This window comes from Melospiza melodia, chromosome 9 (assembly GCF_035770615.1).
Source record: "Melospiza melodia melodia isolate bMelMel2 chromosome 9, bMelMel2.pri, whole genome shotgun sequence".
In the NCBI taxonomy this organism is placed as follows: Eukaryota; Metazoa; Chordata; class Aves; order Passeriformes; family Passerellidae; genus Melospiza; species Melospiza melodia.
Genome location: NC_086202.1, coordinates 5,105,758 through 5,124,698, shown reverse-complemented (window position 1 = coordinate 5,124,698; position 18,941 = coordinate 5,105,758). Strand labels below are relative to the sequence as shown.

Sequence of the window (18,941 nt, the reverse complement as noted above, 5' to 3'; positions counted from 1 at the left end):
AGCTTTTTGTACAGATATCTAGCAAATTGACTTAAAAAGCATTGACACATCAATTAGGTATCAGTACCTGCATCACTGATACTCATTACATGATTTAGAAACATTTGTTGATGGGTAAAATGTATTTCCTGATTTTTGTTTCAGGTGTCTGTAGATTGATTCATTGCTCTTCAAACTGACCTTTAAAATAGCAATATTAGTGCTCTTTGCCTTTTTAGCCATATGTCTAAGAAGGGAGTTGAAATATTTAACTAGTTAACTAAACTACATTTTTTTGTATTTATTATTACTGGTGTTCCAAATAACTCTTCTTGTTGTTGCCTTTTGAGTCAATCCTACCTTTACTCTTAAAATTTCCTTAAGTAATTTCCTTAAAACCAGTAGATTCTAAGACATCTGCAATAAACTGTGATGTGGGGAGCTGTGGTGTGGGTTTGTTTGATGAAACCTGTAATTTATCACAGCCATTTTTGCTACCAAAGGAGTTTCCTGCAATATTAAGTTCTAAAGATGAATGTAAAGGCAAGCACACAGAAATGAGGCTGTGCCAGCTGTAAGGCTGCTGTGATTGAGCTGTCCTTCTGTGCTAATGTTTTAATTACCAAATCACATTTACAAGAGTCCTGCATCACTCGGTGCACACGAAGCACAGGGAGCTGTGAATGTTTAATGATGGAGCTGATTTTGGTGCTTGTTTTACTGCTCAGTCACTGGGTAGCATTTGCTGCCTGTCATCACACCTTGTACTGGATACACTTCCTGACTTCTACACTTGTGTGACAGCACTGATGGATCATTTTTATCTTATTCAACTTCCCACCATCCTTTCCAGATGATAGGGTTTAATCCTTGTATTATACTGTATATTGCACTGATGGATCATTTTTATCTTATTCAACTTCCCACCATCCTTTCCAGATGATGGGGTTTAATCCTTGTATTATACTGTATATTGCACTGATGGATCATTTGTATCTCATTAAACTTCCCACCATCCTTTCCAGATGATGGGGTTTAATCCTTGCATTGTGCTGTAGGAATTAGGGGGACAAAGCAAAACTAAATATGCTTTAGGATATATTTGGTATAGCTTTACTTGCTTTGTGTACCATGTAGCAATAATCATTGTACACAGCTCTGCCAAAGCCAGTAAAATGCATTCCAGGAGTCTGTGGCTAAACCCACTGTGGAATATCCTGAAATTCTCATTTGACCATGGTTGATAACCCTGTATCCTCTATGAAATGTTTTTGTTGAGTGTAGTGATAAGCTTTTATGTCTAGCAGCCTCTGCTGGGTGTGTGGAAAGACTTTTTTGTATGATTTTCCTGGTGCTTGCAAACAAGCTGGGACATTTTCTGTGATACATTTTCTGGAAGTACATTTTTGGATGTATACATTTTCTGGTGCCCATTTTCTCGTGGGATATTTTCTGTGATACGTTTTCTGGTGGTACATTTTCTGTGATACACTTTCTGGTGCCCATTTTCTGTGATACACTTTCTGGTGCCCATTTTCTGATGCCCATTTTCTGTGATACATTTTCTTGTGCCCATTTTCTGGTGAGATATTTTCTGTGGTGCATTTTCTGTAATACATTTTCTGTGCTATATTTTCTGCAGGCACATGTTCTGATCAATGAACACAGCACTATTGCACATGACTCCCTGGACAATGAATCTTTTCCTTTTGTTTCAGAACCTGTCTGGTGTCCCTACCTGCTTGTTCCAAGGGCTTCATTAGCTTTAAAAGCATTCCTGCTGCATCAACCCTGGGATGAGAAATATTCTCTAGATATCATGGACATGTAAGAAGAAATATAGATCTATATAAAACATATTATTATTTTTTAAAGCCTATATCTTTTATTAGTCTTTCTGTGCAAATAACTGTTGGATGTATAAGTTTCCTCACTCTTGGGGACAGTCAAAATTATAATTAGTTCACTATTTATTATTGAAAGTAATATAGGTAAGGCTCTAAGGTCAGGTATTTCTTCTGGCTTTCAGTAGCACTTGGCTGTTAAAAACTGCAGTCTGCTTTCAGTCCTGGCAATATTTTTATGGCATTGTATGACTTCTGAGAAAAACTGTGTTCTCTTTGTTCTAGAAGTTAATGCAGCCATCAGAGTTGTTCCTAAAGTGTAAATGAAAGTGATATTCTGATATCCTGATGGACCTGTCTGTACTCATGGAGAGCCACATCCACATCACACATTTCTGTGTCCTGGACTGTGCTCATGGTCATTGCCATTTTTATTCATTTTATGATTAATGAAAAAAAGAAAAATGGGAAAAGAAAGATTGGCATTTACTCTGAGACTCAATGGAAGCAACCCAAATCTTTCACTGCTATTTTGGAAGTCATAACTGGATAAAGAATCCTGCATGAATGGCTTACCCAAAGAATGTGAAAAATTGTTAACATGTAACAATTGTTAACCTGTGTTTTTCTCCTACAAGTAGTGCTCTTTTCAGGTAATTCTGTCCTTTTTGTAACACAGAAAACCTCTATTTTTTTTATTCCAGTGATTATCCAGAGAATGAAAATATTAAAAGCCTTCTTCAAGAGCAGTTGAATTCATTGTCCAAGTAAGATTTTTTTCTGTTATTACTTGTGTGAGCTATGGAATTCTGAGAAGGCAAAATATCTGAAGTTTGTGGCAATTCACAGTTAATGAAGAAAGAATTCTCTTCTCTAAAGATGTGCCTGAGTAATGACAGGTTTTATTTTTAAAAAAGGATTTTTAATGTAAATTTTATTTAATTTTTAACTTGGTGCCTTAAAGGTACTGATTGGGTCAGTACATGATTTGCAAGTGACCTGTGAGCATTTGGAATATTTTAAGCAGTGCTTCTCAGGGCTTTAGGGGTTCTTTATGCTGATCCAGACTGCATTGCACATTGCTACTTAAATACTCCAAGGTTTGTTTATGAGGAAAAAAAGATGATTCCAAAAATCCTTTGCTGAAGATATAATTCCAGAGTTATGTTGATTCACATTGCCTCTATTTACAGAGAAAACAGATTTTGACATTCCACTTAAACCTTGAAAATTATAGTTAAAGCTAATAAATATACAATAAATTGTCCATTTTCCTTTTGTCCTTTCATTTAGTAGGATGGCAAAGGTAACAGCTTGTTTTTATCCAGTCTGAAACACCTGTGGAAAGCCTAAATTCATGCATGTGCATCCCTTCTGCTGTGACTCTACATAGCTGCAAGGTTATTTGTAGCTGAATTAATATTGTCATTAGTAGAATTACTGCAGACTAATTGGCAGCTTTGCATACACCCTGGTGGTGATTCCCTATATTGCAAGGATAAAGAGTTCCTGATGGACTCCCTGCATTTGCCCCTGGAGATCAGCTATATTTCAAATTATATATCATTCCTGTTGCAGTTGTTTTAACAGATGCATTTTTTCATTTCAGAAAAGAAATTCTGTATTTTTGGGGTTGATCTTTTCAGTTTGTATGTGATGGATCCAACCAAACAAAAAGTCCTGCCCAGCATTTTACAGTTTACCTTTCTCTTTTGCAGTGACATAAAGAAACTTCTGCTTGATCCAGATTTTACTCTCCTGCAGAGATGTCTCCTGGTTGCCAGGTAGAAGAGATTCAGATGAATACAGGAAATGTTTGCTAGGAAAATCTTGATGCTATTAATGCACAGGAATGAGCTGAGGTTTAGGAACTCTCCCAGTTGTCCTTAGCACAGTCCCTAAACTACTTTGTTACTCATTGAGTAGAGTGGGTTTAGGACCAAAATGGAAATTTTACCTCACTGACACAGTTTTATTTGCTTGTTGGATACAAGGAAATTCCCTCAGTCTTGGTGGCACTTTTATAACTGCAGCTCTGGCAGCCACAATACATTTAGTTGATCATGCCCCAAAATGTCATTTAGAACTTCACAAGAGCTCTGTACAAACAGGGCAGGGCCTGGGGTTTATTTCAAGTGTCATTGTTCTGTGTGGTTCCTCTGCATAAACTGAGCTAACTTTAGTCTGTCTGTGCTCAGAGATGGTTTTCAAACTTTCAACTTGTGGTTGAAAGAGGATATCAGTGACTTAAGTGCAAAATAATAATAAATATCAATTTCCACATATTTCTGTGCTAAATATTCCTGGGGTTTAATTGCTGTTGTAATGAATATCATTCCATAACCCTCTCTCACAGTTTGTCCCACTGATAAAGCAAAGTATTTGTGTTATCCACAGGAATGCACAGTCCTTGAGAAAATGAAATATATCATATTTTTATGTGGTGTATGACATCCTGCTTTGTATCTTCTCAGACTGTATGGGGATGAATCTGAGCTGCACTTCTGGACTATTGCTGCCCACTATTTGCACAGCTTATGCCAGGAAAAGCCTGCCAAACCAGACACAGCTGTCCTTCAGGAGCAGCTGGGTAATCCTCTGGATATATGCTATGATGTGCTCTGTGAAAATTCCTACTTCCAGGTATGTCAAAGAGTTCAAAACCAAATTTAAAGGAATGTCATCAGTACAATAAACACTCAGCTCCCTGTACATATTTCACTTTTATTAGGAACATACCAGTCTGGGTTAAAACATTCCTTGTACTTAAAAATAGAGGCTGGTCCAAAAACTGGCAAGATATGTAAATATCTTTTAAAAGCCTGGTTTTATTTCTTATGGTAGGCTTACATTTAAAATATTTTTCCTTCTTTGTCCAGAAATTCCAGCTGGAAAGGGTAAATCTCCAGGAAGTGAAGAGATCAACATATGATCATACCAGGAAATGTGCTGATCAACTTCTTCTCTTGGGCCAGGTTTGTGGGTAATATTTGAATTTTTTATTCTTCTTCCCTGTCTGTTTTGTGTACTTAGCCTATTCAAGGAAAGCTTTTTCTAACTTTATTTTTTATTTCCTACTTATATGAACTCAGTACAGAGTTTTTGCATTCTTATGTTGAATTCATGCTGAATTTTCAATGCTGTTCTTATTGACAATGTCCTATTAAAGTAGAATCTTAGTCATTAATAGACAGGGAGATATTTTTGTAGCCTGTTTTAGAATAACTTCCATTGTTATTTGTTCCATGTCTTAAAAAGGGTAAAAATAGAAAGGCTTTTAAACAAAATTAATATATTGTGGTCAAAATTGTATTTTTTTTTTCTCTTGCCAGACTGACAGAGCAGTGCAACTGCTGCTGGAAACCAGTTCAGAGAATGCACATTATTACTGTGATTCACTCAAAGCTTGCCTGGTCACAACTGTCACCTCATCAGGGCCATCTCAAAGCACCATTAAACTGGTAGCAACCAACATGATAGCCAATGGAAAGCTTGCAGGTAAAATATCTTTCTCTTTGCTTGTAAAGTGATAATTCTCATTATTTTTAAGGATGCCAGTGAAATAAGAGTGAATCCTGCTGTGATGGATGTACTCTAGTAGACACTACACAGAGTAGTTAACACAAAAATGATCAGTAACTGAGTTATAAAATCCAGCTTGTCTTGATTTATTTTCACTGGAAAAGTCACTTCTGGAGTAAATCTTTTAGCAGTTGTTGGCACAAAAAGAAGCTGAGAACATAATATGTATTTTCCACTTTTCTAATTAAAGGATTAACTAAAATTTGGTGTTCCTGTTACAAAATGCGAAATATGGATTTAGTCTCCTTTTCAGTTCAGAACTTTTTTCATAATATGTGTTTTCTTACAAGTGCAGGTTAATTTTGCTTAATTCAAGAGCTGAAACATAACTACTTCAGTTATAACCATACAGCTGAAATACTCAAACATGCTGAGAAAGTTAAAAGTGTGTACTTGCCTGGAAAAAACTACTTTCCACTCTGTAGACTGTTGATAATTGCCCTGTGGACAACATTAAATTAAAATAAAGAACTACCCATGAAATCTGTTTATTTAATTTACAAAGATCATTATGTCTTTATGATGAGACATCCTGTGAACCCTAAATGTGTGTTCAGACCAAAGATCAGTGAGAGCTTTGTGTGGCCTCTGTAGCCCAGAGCGAAGATGCAATAACTGGCACCCAGGTTATATGGAGAGCAGCCTCAACATCTTCATGTGCAGAGGATGTGGGGATCCTTTTCCACACCCAGCAGCCCTTTTTCCCTGGATGGTTTCCTGAGAGGAGTGCCTGTTTCTTTGCAGAGGGGGTGCAGCTGCTGTGTCTCATTGACAAGGCTGCAGACGCCTGTCGCTACCTGCAGACCTACGGCGAGTGGAACCGAGCAGCCTGGCTGGCCAAGGTGAGCAATTCCTCACTCCCCAGGCTGACAGCACCATCCACCTGCTCAGCGTCTGTGCTTAGGAAGGCTGAGCTGGGTGCTGGAGTTCCCTAAATCACTGAAACATCAACTAGAAATAGCATTCAGCTACAAGAAGACAGGCTGTTCAATCAGTGCTGGCAGATTATTCAGCATTCTGACCACACAGATCTGCTGTCATTGTCCACATTACAGGACTGGGGCCTAAAAAAAGCTTGGAATATTCAGTTTCCTAGTTTTTCAGCAGTTTGGGAAGGTCCACATAGCTGCAGCAGTATAAACTGATAATAAACTACAAAACCCCACTCCTGGATGTGGATAATTAACTGAGCAGTGACTTCGTGCTGAGCTCTGTGTAGTGTGTGAGCTGATTTCACAACTACCACCACCCACATAAACTGGCATCACCTTCTGTTACAGCAAATTACAGCAAAACTACCCAGACACAGCATTAATTCTCCACATTATAAATGGGCAGGAATTAGTAAATATTTTTCAGCATCTCTTAAGTAAAGTTTCTGTTTTGTTTCCTGAAGAAAGAATGGAAAAGTTAGTACTTAGATTTTCTAAGTGAAATTCTGCTTTTCAGAAAAATTAAGATTTTTTTTTTAAGTCTTCAGTAAAGTAACTTCTTGATTTAGAAAAACTTTAGAACAGCTTGGGGTAAAAATTATGTTAATCACAGGTAAAAATGCAGCAACCTGTTGAAAGTGAAGGGAGATGACCCATCTTGTTGTTGATCAGCATCGAGTCCGATTTATTGATCAAATCAGTCACCCTTTATAACAGTGTTAATTAACTTCATGCATATTGCAAAATCCGAGCTCATGATAGGTTACAGAGAAAACTCTAACCCCTCCTTTTGTTTACAATACCCGTGGTTGTTTATTGAAACCAAAATTAGTGTTCTCACTGTGATATGAAAAGTTCTCAAAACCTTCATATCTGTTCCCAGAGCAGCCAAGGACTGTTATGAGAAGACTGTCTGAGAATCCTGCTGTTTATAGAAAAGGTGCCTGAGAACCCAGTTATTTACAGAATCAAGCCTGGGAACTGCTGCTTCACAGCTACCCCTTACTTTCCCATCAGCTGTATACCTTCATGGCCTCTTTCTTTAAGCCATGCTTGAACCAGGCTCTCCCCAGCAACCCAAGTGAAGTATTTTATACCGAGATGTCTCTGATTTTCCTTAATGCCCTGTTAACTCAAGCAATATGCTTTTTATGAAAAGCTGATGTTTTCAGGTGCTTTTGCTTCTGCCCAGGGTGCTGCTGAGGGGAATGCAGCGGGGTGAGGGTGTGTGTGGCAGCTGCCTGAGGCTCTGCTGTGTCCCCAGGTGCGCCTGAGCTCGGAGGAGTGCGCGGACGTGCTGCGCCGCTGGGTCGATCACCTCTGCTCCCCGCAGGTCAACCAGAAATCCAAGGCCATTCTGGTCCTCTTGTCTCTTGGCTGCTTCACAAAAGTTGCAGAGATGTTACACAGGTAAAGGTGGAGCAGCACAACCTGTGCTTTCTCTTGTCCACACTTATTTCTGATATCTGTTTCTGTTTTCACATGTGTTGGACTAAGCCCTTTTCTGACCCAGAGATGGGGCAGCTGAGAGCCATTTTACAAACTTTAATTCCATTTTCAGTCTCATGTGAAGGGTGAGACAATACACACAATAGTTATAATTCACACCATCACAATCAGAAGCCAACTATTTCCTAATTACAATACATTAAAAGCATTTCTTATATTTCTCTAAAGTATATAATCTTATTTACAAAACCATCCTTTAAAACTTGTTCCTAGTTCCATTCTTCTCCTAACAATGTCTGTCCCATTCCATAGCATTTCTAAGTCAGTATTTCTTATCTCAGAGTTTACATACAAATACATACTGTGTGAACTTTCTGTCAAACTTTGAGAATTCTCTACAAATCCATTTCCCACAAGCATGTTAGTCTTTAATTAGTTTTAACCTGTGGGCTCTGACTGGCATTTCATTTTACTGCAGGCTTTCAGATTGCCAGCTCCCATGGACCCAGCAGCAATGATTTATAGTCTCTATGATTTTTTCTGAGTAACTTCAGCCCTGATCTTTCAGGAAAATTTATAGCAAGTGTCAGTTCATGAGTGCAAGGAGGAAGGGGAGATATAAAAGAGTTTTAGAAAGCCTCTCTGCAAATGTTTTGGTGTGATGTCCTGGAATACTTTTCTGGTTTGTATCCTAACAAATTATTCTCTTTTTTTTCTCCATTTTACAGTATGAGGTACTTTGACAGAGCAGCTTTATTTGTAGAAGCTTGTCTGAAGTATGGGGCATTTGAAGTTAATGATGATACAAATATCCTTTTTCTGAAATCCTGTCTGTGCTCACTAAATCTTCACATCTGACCTGGTGTTCTGGGAAGCTGAGCAGTTGCACAAACTTTTGTGTTATATACTATAAATAATAATGCATATGTAAATAATACCTATGGAGTCATCAGCCTGTAAATAAAAAATGCCACTAATAAGTCATGTAGATATGCTCAGGTCTGATTAATGAAAAAATCTTTGTGACATTAAGATTTCTGTTGGAATTTATGCCATTGTATCATGGTAGGTACGTAAGCATATCTGAAATCTGTCTGGTTTAGTTTGCAGCATTCTGCCTGTTGCTTTATAAATACTAATATGAGTTCAAAAGGAGAATTTAAAGCAACTTCTTTTTTCTTACTTGTGCTGAAAAATAATGGATTAGCACAATGGGTAGCAATGTTCAGCATTTTCACCTTGGGAGAGGTAAGGAGTAAGAAGGGGAAAAAAAGGGATTCTGAATTTTTTTTTGTTGTTTGGCTATTAATTTGTATTTTCCTTAATGCCTCATTTACATAAATTGATCCATGCTGTGTATGCAGATTATGCCAGAAGCTTGAAGCTCCTGGGCTTTAAGGAGGGAGCTGCTCTCTTTGCCTCAAAAGCAGGAGAAAGTGGGAAGGAGCTTCTGAGTGAACTCAAGCAGCCAAAGGAGGAGGTGACACAGGAGTGAGAGTTCTGTGGTTGAGAGGTTGTCTGGCAGACTGGGATTCCACTGGCTGAAAATTCACTTTTCTCTTGAATCACTGTCATAGCTGCTCTGTGGGATTGGAGCAAATACTGTTAAATGTGTTGGAAGTCAGGATGAAGAACTGTGGTGTTGATTTTTGTTAAATTTGTCTGCACTTTCACAGGAGGGGAAAGAAGCTTATGATAAAGTTATACAATAATATTTCCACTTTTTTAGTTGTAGCAGGAACCAAATTTGAAGATGTCCTGAAAGGCTTCCATACCTGTGTCAAAGTCTGGTCCATTTACTTCTAAAAATCAAATCTTAATAAAACTTCAATACTGTTGTATTTATATGTAAAAATGATTTAGTCTGTACTGTAAAAATATAAATGTATTTAAAAATAAATAGAGATCACAAAGCACACAGTTCTTTCCTGGAACATCATGGCTTTTTCACTCCAATTTCTTGTTTAAAATTACTGTTATTTTAAATCAATTCACTGTATTGTCATTTCCATAACTGCCTGGCATGGAATCTTTAACAGGTTCACTTACAAATGTTGCTCTCCTGACATTCCAGAAATCCATAGAACATCACTTTTTCCAGTTAAGGGAGTGTTATATTCCATTTTATTTTCAAGTGTGCACTCCCTGCACACCCTGGGGGCTGAATTCTGCCTGTCCAAGGGTGGGAGAAGGTTTTACCTCCAGAGCAGCAGGGTCAGGGCACTGCTGGTGCTGTCCCCAGTCTCTGTTGAGTTATTGAATGTCTGATTAACAAAAGGTGAAAGCAGCATTGTGCAAAGCCCAAACAATGGCTTTTCCATGAGATACTGCTCTTGCTAACATACCTGATGGTCCACATACACAGGGAGGCCACCAAAAACCTCTGTTGTGATTTTTTGCCAGTATTTCAGTACTTGTTTGTGTTGTTGTTTCTAATGTCAGATGTCTCTTTTCTGTGTATTACTGATGAGGAATTTCACAGCTGAGGAGTGGCTGCTGATGGTACACTGCCCTTGCAAACTGAAGACTGTGGCATTAGGCCAAAAGCCTAAATTCTTCTTGTTCCCAGCTTGTTGGAGCTACTGAAGTTGAGTTTGTTGTCCTGGAAAGAATCCTGTAAAATGTCTCTCATTTGTGCTGTGTCCTTGCAGTAACAGTGCATTGGATTCTCCTTTTGTTCAAGGATTTGTGGATATGTGTTCAGAACTCCCATCAACCCTGGGACATCTCCAGCTCCAGAAAACTTTTGGTTCAAGTCTTAAATAACATTGCTGTTAAAATTGGAAAGGGTAGATTGTTCAAGTCTTTTTGAATACAAACTGAAAAAGGGAGTTTCATTATTCTGAGCAGAAATGTAGAAGTTAAACTGCAATGTGTTGTATTTGTTCTTGCCACATCTTACATAAATTACCTTAAAATACCTTTTGTTCAGTGTATTGTGAACTGTGCTTATGTTGTTGCTTTAGCTTGGGAAAATGTGTATACAAGGAAATTTGCCTTAAGTGTTATGTGAGCAACAGAATTAATCAAAAATAGCTGTAATTAGCAGTGGTTTAAATTCTGGCTCACAGTGACTGCTACAGCTCTGCTCCATTTCCTGCTTTTGTGGCAGCCCTGGTGGACAAGACTCCCACAGATTTGTGAGCACACCCAAACTTGTTCTTTGACAGCCCTTGAAGCTGTCAAATTTAACTCAGTGGGTCTCTGAGATAAATCAACTTCAGTACACACTTGGATTTATAACTCTGATGGTTAAAAAAACAAAAACAACAACATATTGCAAAGGCCTTTTAATACTGAATGTTTCTATAAACTTTTAAGTGTACAGGTTGCAGGATACTTTGTGGCATTCCCAACTGGAACCTTCCTGAGGAAAATAGAGTGTAATAGTGATTGAAAAGTTTATTTAGATAATATTGCAGTCTCATTACAATAATAAAAATATTTTTAAAATCTCTGTGTGTCTTGATTTAATACAAACCCATCATTGGAATTGAGTGCTGCTTGTGCAACTGTTGTCATTTTGCCTTCTGGACAGGAACAATGCTCAGGGCTGCTTTAATAGAGGAAGTGATTATCCTTTGTGCATCTGAGTCACATTTTCCATATTAGTTCTAATGAAACATTGTGTTTGAGCAGAATTCATTCCCAGGCTTTAGCAGCAAACACAAAATGTGTATGGGTTAAATTAGAGCAGGACACGGTCTGCACATCCTGAGTTTTGCAAAGCACAGAAAGAAGTGATGAAAGAAACCTCCTCCCTTTCTGTTCTCACAGCCTAGAAAGTGAACTGAATGAATTTTTTAAATAAATACGATTTTAACTCCTTTAAACCCCTTTGAGAATTCCTTCCTCAAAGCCCTGTGAACACTGCAAGCGGCCCCAGAATTTTATAATCTGTATTTTCCTAGTTTTGCATTTTGAAACTTCTGTCAGCAGTGAAGCCATAACTCTGGAACCTGTGTTTGACCATCCTTAGCAATAAGGAAATGGTAAAATTGTGTTTGCAGGTCAATACACAGAGATTCTGTATAACATACAGAGATTCTTTGTACATTTGTCTTCAACACCAGCCTTGTATTAATTAACTGAGATGTTGGATGAGCAGAGTATTCCCTAACTGCTGAAAGACTCTATTGCAAAAGACAGAACCTTTGCAGATAAGGAATTTTTTGGGCATTTAGGTTGTCTAAATGAGGAACTTGTAATTGGAGAAAATCTTTCAGCACAACTAGTGCTGGTTCCCCCTCATTGTTTTATATGAAGAATTTTGGCCTTCCATGATCAACAACAAAAAATCCAAAAAAAGCTCAAAATTGAGTCTGCAGGGATGCATGAATTGTCTTCAGTTCAGTGAAGCATCTGAAATTTGTACATCTCTGGGGCTCAGTCAGTCCCACAGGCATTTCTGTCCCCATCTGTGTGCTCACATTCCACTGCTGCTTGTACAACCTGAGGGAAGCTCACGGTGAATGTTGTCATGGGACTCTCCTGGCACAGCTGAATTTTAAAAATGGGCTTATTTCTTTCCAGTTCCTGATGGGATCCTTCAAAAAAGTCCAAATTGTTTCAGTTCTATGGGAATGGATTTATTTATTCTGTCAGTGAAAAGTCTAGAAAATGTTCTTTCAGCTTGGCTTCAGTAAAGGCAGGCCCTAATTAGAGTTTTAATTGGATCATGATGTGCTTCACAATAAAGGCAGCTTGTAAATTAAACATTGACCAACAGTGTCTAAAATTGCCTAACTTGGGTCAATTTCTGAAGTACTTCTCAAAAAATTCAGTTTAATGGTGTGTGGGTGTGTTTATATACACACATATACATAGAATTGATTCAGAGGGAATAATTAGGGAAAACGACAGCACAAAATACTTGATTGCAGTGTCAAAATTATTAGTACTATATTGCAAATTATTTATCATTTGCTTTCATTAAAATGCAGTCTGCCAGTTGAGAGACACTGCAGCCAGAGAGAGGCATTTATTATACATCAAGAAACCTGGCCCAGAGTGTTGATGTTGAGTGTCTGAGCAAATAATCTGAGAGATCTTTTTTGGTGCAGCTGACTCTGGAGACAGAAAATGAGGACAGACACAGACTCTTTAATAGGAAATGGGTTTGGTTTGGATGATCACTTGCTGCCCAAAATTGTATTCTAAAAGTTCAACTAAAAATGTAATTGCTGGGGAGAACGAGAAAAATAATAACTTACAAAAGAGTAGAGCTTGGGGGTTTTTATAATTATTTATTACTTTCTTAGAATAATTCATCACAACTTTGATGTTTATGTGAACCATTCATTAATAAATTCAGGGTAAAAAACATACCCACAGATCCAAGCAGTGACATAAAATCCTTTAATGAGGCTGATACTGACCCACTGATATTTTTGAGTTTGGAATTCTCATAGTAAATTGCTCAGGTTCTACTTAAACACTGAAGATAAGGAAATGGAAAGATAAGAATGAGGAAAAATAAGGATGGGGAAGGAGTGTTTAAAAGGATTCTGTAGGAATGAAAGAATTGCAGAACAAAACCAGGAGGTGGATGCTGCTGATGTGTTTGCAGACACTCAAGGCAAAAGCATTTTGCTTAGAAGTGGCAGCTTTAATACAGGAGTACTCACAGAGGGGCTCAGCAGAGCTGTGCTCTCACCTCTCCAAAGGCTGCCCTACTGAAAGATTGAATTGCAAAGTCAATATCTGTTCATTTCCCAAGCTGATTCAAATTCTTCTCCAACTCCACACCCCCTTGCCCGAGTTAGGGCTGTGTTGTCATTGCTTTGTGGAGCTGGGATCCCACAGTTACAGGCAAAGTGAATCTTGTCCACTCCTGGTGATTCCAGGTGAAAAGAAACACCCTAAAAACATAAAATTAAATTTTTCAGATGCAGATTGGTGGATTTGGACTCATTGAAGTTCTGTTCTGTGGAAGGACAATACAAACTTTATTTGCAGATCTGAATCCTGCCTTCCCTAAGGATGGGCAGAGCCTGGCAGAATATGGAGTCAGAATTTACTGCCCATGTGCAAAGTGCTTTCCTTCCTCTCGTATTTTAATCAGAAGACAACATCCAGCTCTTGAAATGTGCATAGTTTCTAACAAATATTTATTATGTGTGGTGAATTAAGCCCTCCTAACAAAGTGCATCCTCACAACTTGACTGATAATTTAAGTGATTTCCTGCAAATTTTAACAGTAACATAACTGAATAAATACAGCCTGTTCTATAGAATTGATTATCTGAAGGCTCCCAAGCTCCTGTAACAGGGAACTCTGCCTTATTCTCTTGCCTCCTCAGCCCAGCTGAACAAATTAAGCTGTAATGAGTTGGGTGTGGAACCACCAATTAAAAAGGGAAATACTGGAAGGGGTAAAATTTAACATCCAGGTGGAAATGATAGGCACACTTTGAGGGATTAGAGCTGGCACCTCATCCATCTGCTTCCATCTGCTCTGGCAGAACAAAACCAGAAAACATGCAAATGTAGCTGAAATAGAGCATCTTGTATTTACTTGTTAAAGTTGGGGTTTTTTCTAATAAATTCTAGAATTTCTTTGTGTTTATTTTGCTATTAGTGTGGGTTTTGGTTGTTTGTTTGGTTGTTTTTTGGGCGTTTTTTTGGGGGGTTTTTTTGTGTTTTTTGTTTGGTTGGTTTTGTGTTTGTTTTGTTTTTTGGGTTTTTTTTTTTTTGTCTTGAGATTAGAATGGCTTTCTGACTTGGTTGTAACAATTTGGAAGAAAAGGAAAAGCATGGATCCCCAAAGGAGGGAAGCAGCCCATTTAAAATGCAGCCACAGAAGGTAAGTGGCAAGTTGATTTCAGTCTTGAAAATCTTAGAGCAGCAATTAGGTGATACTAAGTTTATTTCTATGCTATTCATTGGAGCTGTTGGTCCCCTTTCGTAGATTAAACTTTCCCCTCTCCACTTTCCTGTTTTCTCCTCCTCCCCTGCAAGTGCAGCACCAAAGGAGGAATTTGGGTGATGGGAGCAGCTCGTGGGCAGGGAAAGCCAAAGCTCCTGTCAGACCAAACTCTACCTGCGGTGAAGGCAAGGCTGTGAAATCCTTTCCAGTGTGACTTTCTTGGCCCAGCTTTAAGGTTTTCTATCTGGAAATCAGATCCCCAAGTTGAAAATGCTTTTCTTGTCCGTGTCATTGTCACTGCTGCTTCATTATTTCACAAAGAGTGGCTGCAGGTCAGGAGGGCTCCCCTGGCAAGCTCTGCTGCAGTGGCTGCTGGCCAGGGCTTTATTGAGTGATTGTGTTATCCACTGGGCAAAACAGATGCCAACAGGTGGTTTTTAAAAAATGCAGTTATTGCTTTTCACCCTGGTGTAGCAGGAGATGATAGAGTTATATTAGACTTGTCTGGCTTTTATTTCACTTGCTGTAACTAATAAAAAAGCTACAGGCAACAAATTTAAGTTGCAAAAAAGGTTATCTTTCTTTTTCTTTCTGTTTTTTTTTTTTTTTTTTTGTATGTGTGGTCATTTTTTCAAACTGGTTTCATATTTATGGCCCTACTGAGCAATATTTTATTCCCCCTGCTTTTGGAATCCAACCACAGGCTCATGAATAATGGGATAATTTGTTGACCCTTTGGAAATGTTTTTTTCCAGCATTGTTTGTGAACTTTTATACGCACACCTCTTTTTGCCATCTTGGTTTCTGTCTCAAGTAACTCTTTATATAAAAGGTGGGTTCATTTGGTGTTTTATGCAGTGTGCAGGACCAGCTATTTCAGAAAGTTTTAAGCTTCTCCAGAGCTCTGTATCTCTTGTCTGGACTTACTGTGTAATTCTTTTGTGTGGCTTCAGCTCCAGCATTTGTTTTGCTAGGAAAAACCAGCCAGGTTGCTGCTGCAGATGTAATTTCTTCAAGACCAGCTTTTGCTCTTACCTTCCTGGCTCCTAAATGAACTTTTTCCTCAGTGGTTTGGTCACCAACCACTTTTCTTTTGAGGAGAAAATTGCCTTGGGAACAGGAGGACATTTATTAAAGCAATGGATCTAATGTCTGCAAGGTAGCTGGGGATCCCTACAAGAAAACCCAAAATAAAATTTTAAAAATGCCAACAAACACAAAAGAAACCCCTCGGCAAAAAGAACCAAAACACCAAAAATCAACCAAACAACCAACCAAAAAAACAAACACAAACCCCTCCCCTCAAATATCTAACTCTTTTCTTTCCTGTCATGTTCTATTTCAATAATTTCTTGCATCTGGAATTTTAACTGGTACCTACAGTAATGGCAATACTGGATCTCAGTCTCTGGTTTTTGGCATACAATCCAGAGCAGCTGAATGACTTGGAGTACTTGTTGGATTGTTTGGAGTGCTTGGTTGCTTGTTTCTTAATTGCTGACAGCACAGAAATTTCATTTCCACAATCTGCAGATTGATTTTCAAATTGTCAGCATTGATTTTTTTTGCTTTTTCTATGTTGCACAACTAAATAGGAACTGGCACATGCAAAATACTGTACAAACCCCATGCTTCCTACATTTGGGAAAAGAAGCCAGGCATAGCCATTTATCCAAGTTGGAAAAAAATGGAGCATTTTCTTTCTCCCTTCCCTCTAGAAAATTAGTTCTTAAATCCTTATCAAGCCAAGGAGCCTTTTCTTTCTGACTGTTTCTTCCAGTTCTTCTCTGTGGTTTACCTCAGCATCTGCTTTCTTTTTCCACTGGAGAGTTGAGCCTGGCTTTGATTAAAAGGCAGCTGAAAGGCAGATTAATGCAAGGGAAAGCAGCCTGGCTAATATGGAAAGAGAGCAGGGAGGGAATTTGTCAGACATCACCTGGATGTGATGTTTTCTGGTAGCAGCTCTTTCTCCCAGTAGGGCTAAGCCAATGTGGAGGGAGTTTATTCTTATTTTATGCCACAACCTTCTCATCAAAAAGCCAAGGCACATTCTTTGAACTGAACTGAAATCATCTGTTTATCCTTTCTGACTGCTTTGCAGGCAAATTCCTTGGCCACAGGACTATTTGCAAAGCACATTTTTTTCTCTTTCCCATTCCTCCACATTTTCATGTTTGATCAACTTTTGAAATGTTTGCGTTTCTGTGAAACTCCTGCGCTTTCAGATAACCTCTTAAATAATTCAGGGACATAATTCCCAGGAAGGATGAGGGAGCTGTGCAGGGGCTCAGCTGGAGAAAAGGGGGATCAGGGGGGACCTTGTGGCTCTGCACAGCTCCTGCCAGGAGGGGACAGACAGACAGGCTCTGCTCCAGGGAACAGGAGGAGAGGGAACAGCCCCAAGTTACACCAGGGGACGTTCAGGTTGGATATTAGGAAAGATTTCCTCTCTGAAGGAGTGGTTAAGCACTGGAACAGGCTCCTCAGTGAAGTGGTGGAGTCACCATCCCTGAAAGTGCTCAAAAACCAAGTGGATGTGGCACCTGGGGACAATCTGGACTGGTGGGCATGGTGGTATTAAGTCAAAAGATGGACTTGTTAATCTTGGATGTATTTTCCAACTTGTTATTTAATTTATTACCATTGTTCCTATTATTTTATTACAATTATTATCACTATTACCATTTCATTATTATCATTTTAGCATTAATATAATTATCATTATTTTGCCCCTTTCTGTGCACACTGCCACGACCACTTTTCCTTTTCAGCTTAAATTTTCCCTACTCCTAAAACTCCTGCCCCATCCCCGTGGAGGTTAAACACCTCACCACAGCAGCTTAAACACTGAATTATTTCCCTGAATTCCTGGGAGTTCGCAGCTGCTGCAGGAGAGGGCAGCAGAGATCAGCGAATGGAGAGGGTTGGAACAGCCTCAGCCAGAGGGACCGGGGTTTTCTTGCCCTGTTTTCAGTCCTGGAGGATTGGCAGCTCCCCGGTACCACCGAGCAGGAATGAGCTCAGATATGGATTTGAGCATCAGCTATAAACAGCTACAGGGAAGGGAAGGAGGGCATTGAGAGTGTCCGGTTTTCCTATAAAAGCAGGAGCTCAGGTCATCATTAAACACAAAGTCACACCTCACTTGAAATCTGTTCTGATTTGGCAAAAAGGAAATGCTTGGCAAGGCATTAATGGGTGTGATTTAAAGCTTTATGTTGCACCTAATGCTGGAAAGGTGGGGTTTGCTTCAGAACTTGGTTGTGGTCAAGTCTGGTTCAGTTTATTTCCGTGCAGGTTTGGCTTTTCTATGTTTCCCATTCTGCGCTGCTTTAGTGTGTGGGTCTGGGTTCACATCAGGGATGGTGAGCTCTGTGCACAGAGCAGGGACACAAAACAATTCCTGCTCCAGCTGGGCACCAAGGACAAATGACCCAAATCTCAGCCCAGGAGCACAAACCCCGTGGGCTGCAGAGAGAAAAACAAGCAGGGTGGGACTGCAGGGGCTAAAGCTGGAATGGGACAATGAACTGCAAGGTGCAAATGGAGCAGAACTGATCAAAGTGAGACCCCCCCCTTTTGGGCTCCAAGAGTCACTGTCATCTTTGGGGAAGTACTAAAATGAGCAGGACAGAGAAAACCTTAATTTTGTACATCTCAGAAAAGTCTGTAATTGGAAATAGCAGAGGAACACCAGCAGGAGATTTTTAGATTTCAGCACTTCATGCACCGTGAGTTAGGAATTGTGTGATTCCAGTTTCAACCACCTCATATTGCTGAATTTTGTCCCAAATCCATTTCAAGGTTCAGTTTGTCGCTGCTAATTTTCTTTTTAACCCACTGGTTTCTTACTTAGAGGAGGAACTGCCTTTCTGCTGGCAAACCTTCCCCATCCTTTTCCTCTTCCAGTCTCTGGTGGATGAAAACATGTTTTCACAGAGAAATGACTGAACACTGCAAGGCTCAGCTCCCTCCAAAATCTTCCCTCCTTTTCACATCTCTGCAGGATTCCATCCTTGCCAGCTCCTCTCCCAGTTCCAGGCTGCTTACGTGTGCAGCTTTTGAAGACAGCTCTCCTGTCAGTGTCAGAGGCTTTTATGGCAGTAATTATCTCAGGATGAATACTTTGTTGGGATTAAAGGTTTCAATTAATGTCCTTTTGGGTTTTATTTGGTTTCGTTGGGTTTTTCTTCGAGTTCCTGTGCGCTGCTGTTTAATTTCATCTTCCAAACTTTTAATTATTTAAAGTTTTGCCCTTTTTCCTTTGACTAACGTGTTACAGGTTCC

General features: G+C 39.1%; 1 protein-coding gene across 4 annotated transcripts in view; it reads left to right on the top strand.

The window, feature by feature from the left end:
* The window catches only part of WDR11 (WD repeat domain 11), a 37,206-nt gene extending 25,965 nt beyond the window's left edge, over positions 1-11,241 (top strand). For all 4 annotated transcript variants that reach the window (XM_063163098.1, XM_063163097.1, XM_063163096.1 and 1 more), the window contains exons 20-29: positions 1,698-1,806; positions 2,528-2,590; positions 3,542-3,607; positions 4,298-4,466; positions 4,703-4,798; positions 5,156-5,321; positions 6,150-6,247; positions 7,602-7,747; positions 8,515-8,597; positions 9,127-11,241. In XM_063163098.1, coding sequence (XP_063019168.1) covers positions 1,698-1,806; positions 2,528-2,590; positions 3,542-3,607; positions 4,298-4,466; positions 4,703-4,798; positions 5,156-5,321; positions 6,150-6,247; positions 7,602-7,747; positions 8,515-8,597; positions 9,127-9,281 — 1,151 coding nt within the window. In that variant the 3' untranslated portion in view covers positions 9,282-11,241. The remainder of the gene's footprint in view (positions 1-1,697; positions 1,807-2,527; positions 2,591-3,541; positions 3,608-4,297; positions 4,467-4,702; positions 4,799-5,155; positions 5,322-6,149; positions 6,248-7,601; positions 7,748-8,514; positions 8,598-9,126) is intronic.
* The last annotated feature ends 7,700 nt before the right edge of the window (positions 11,242-18,941 follow it).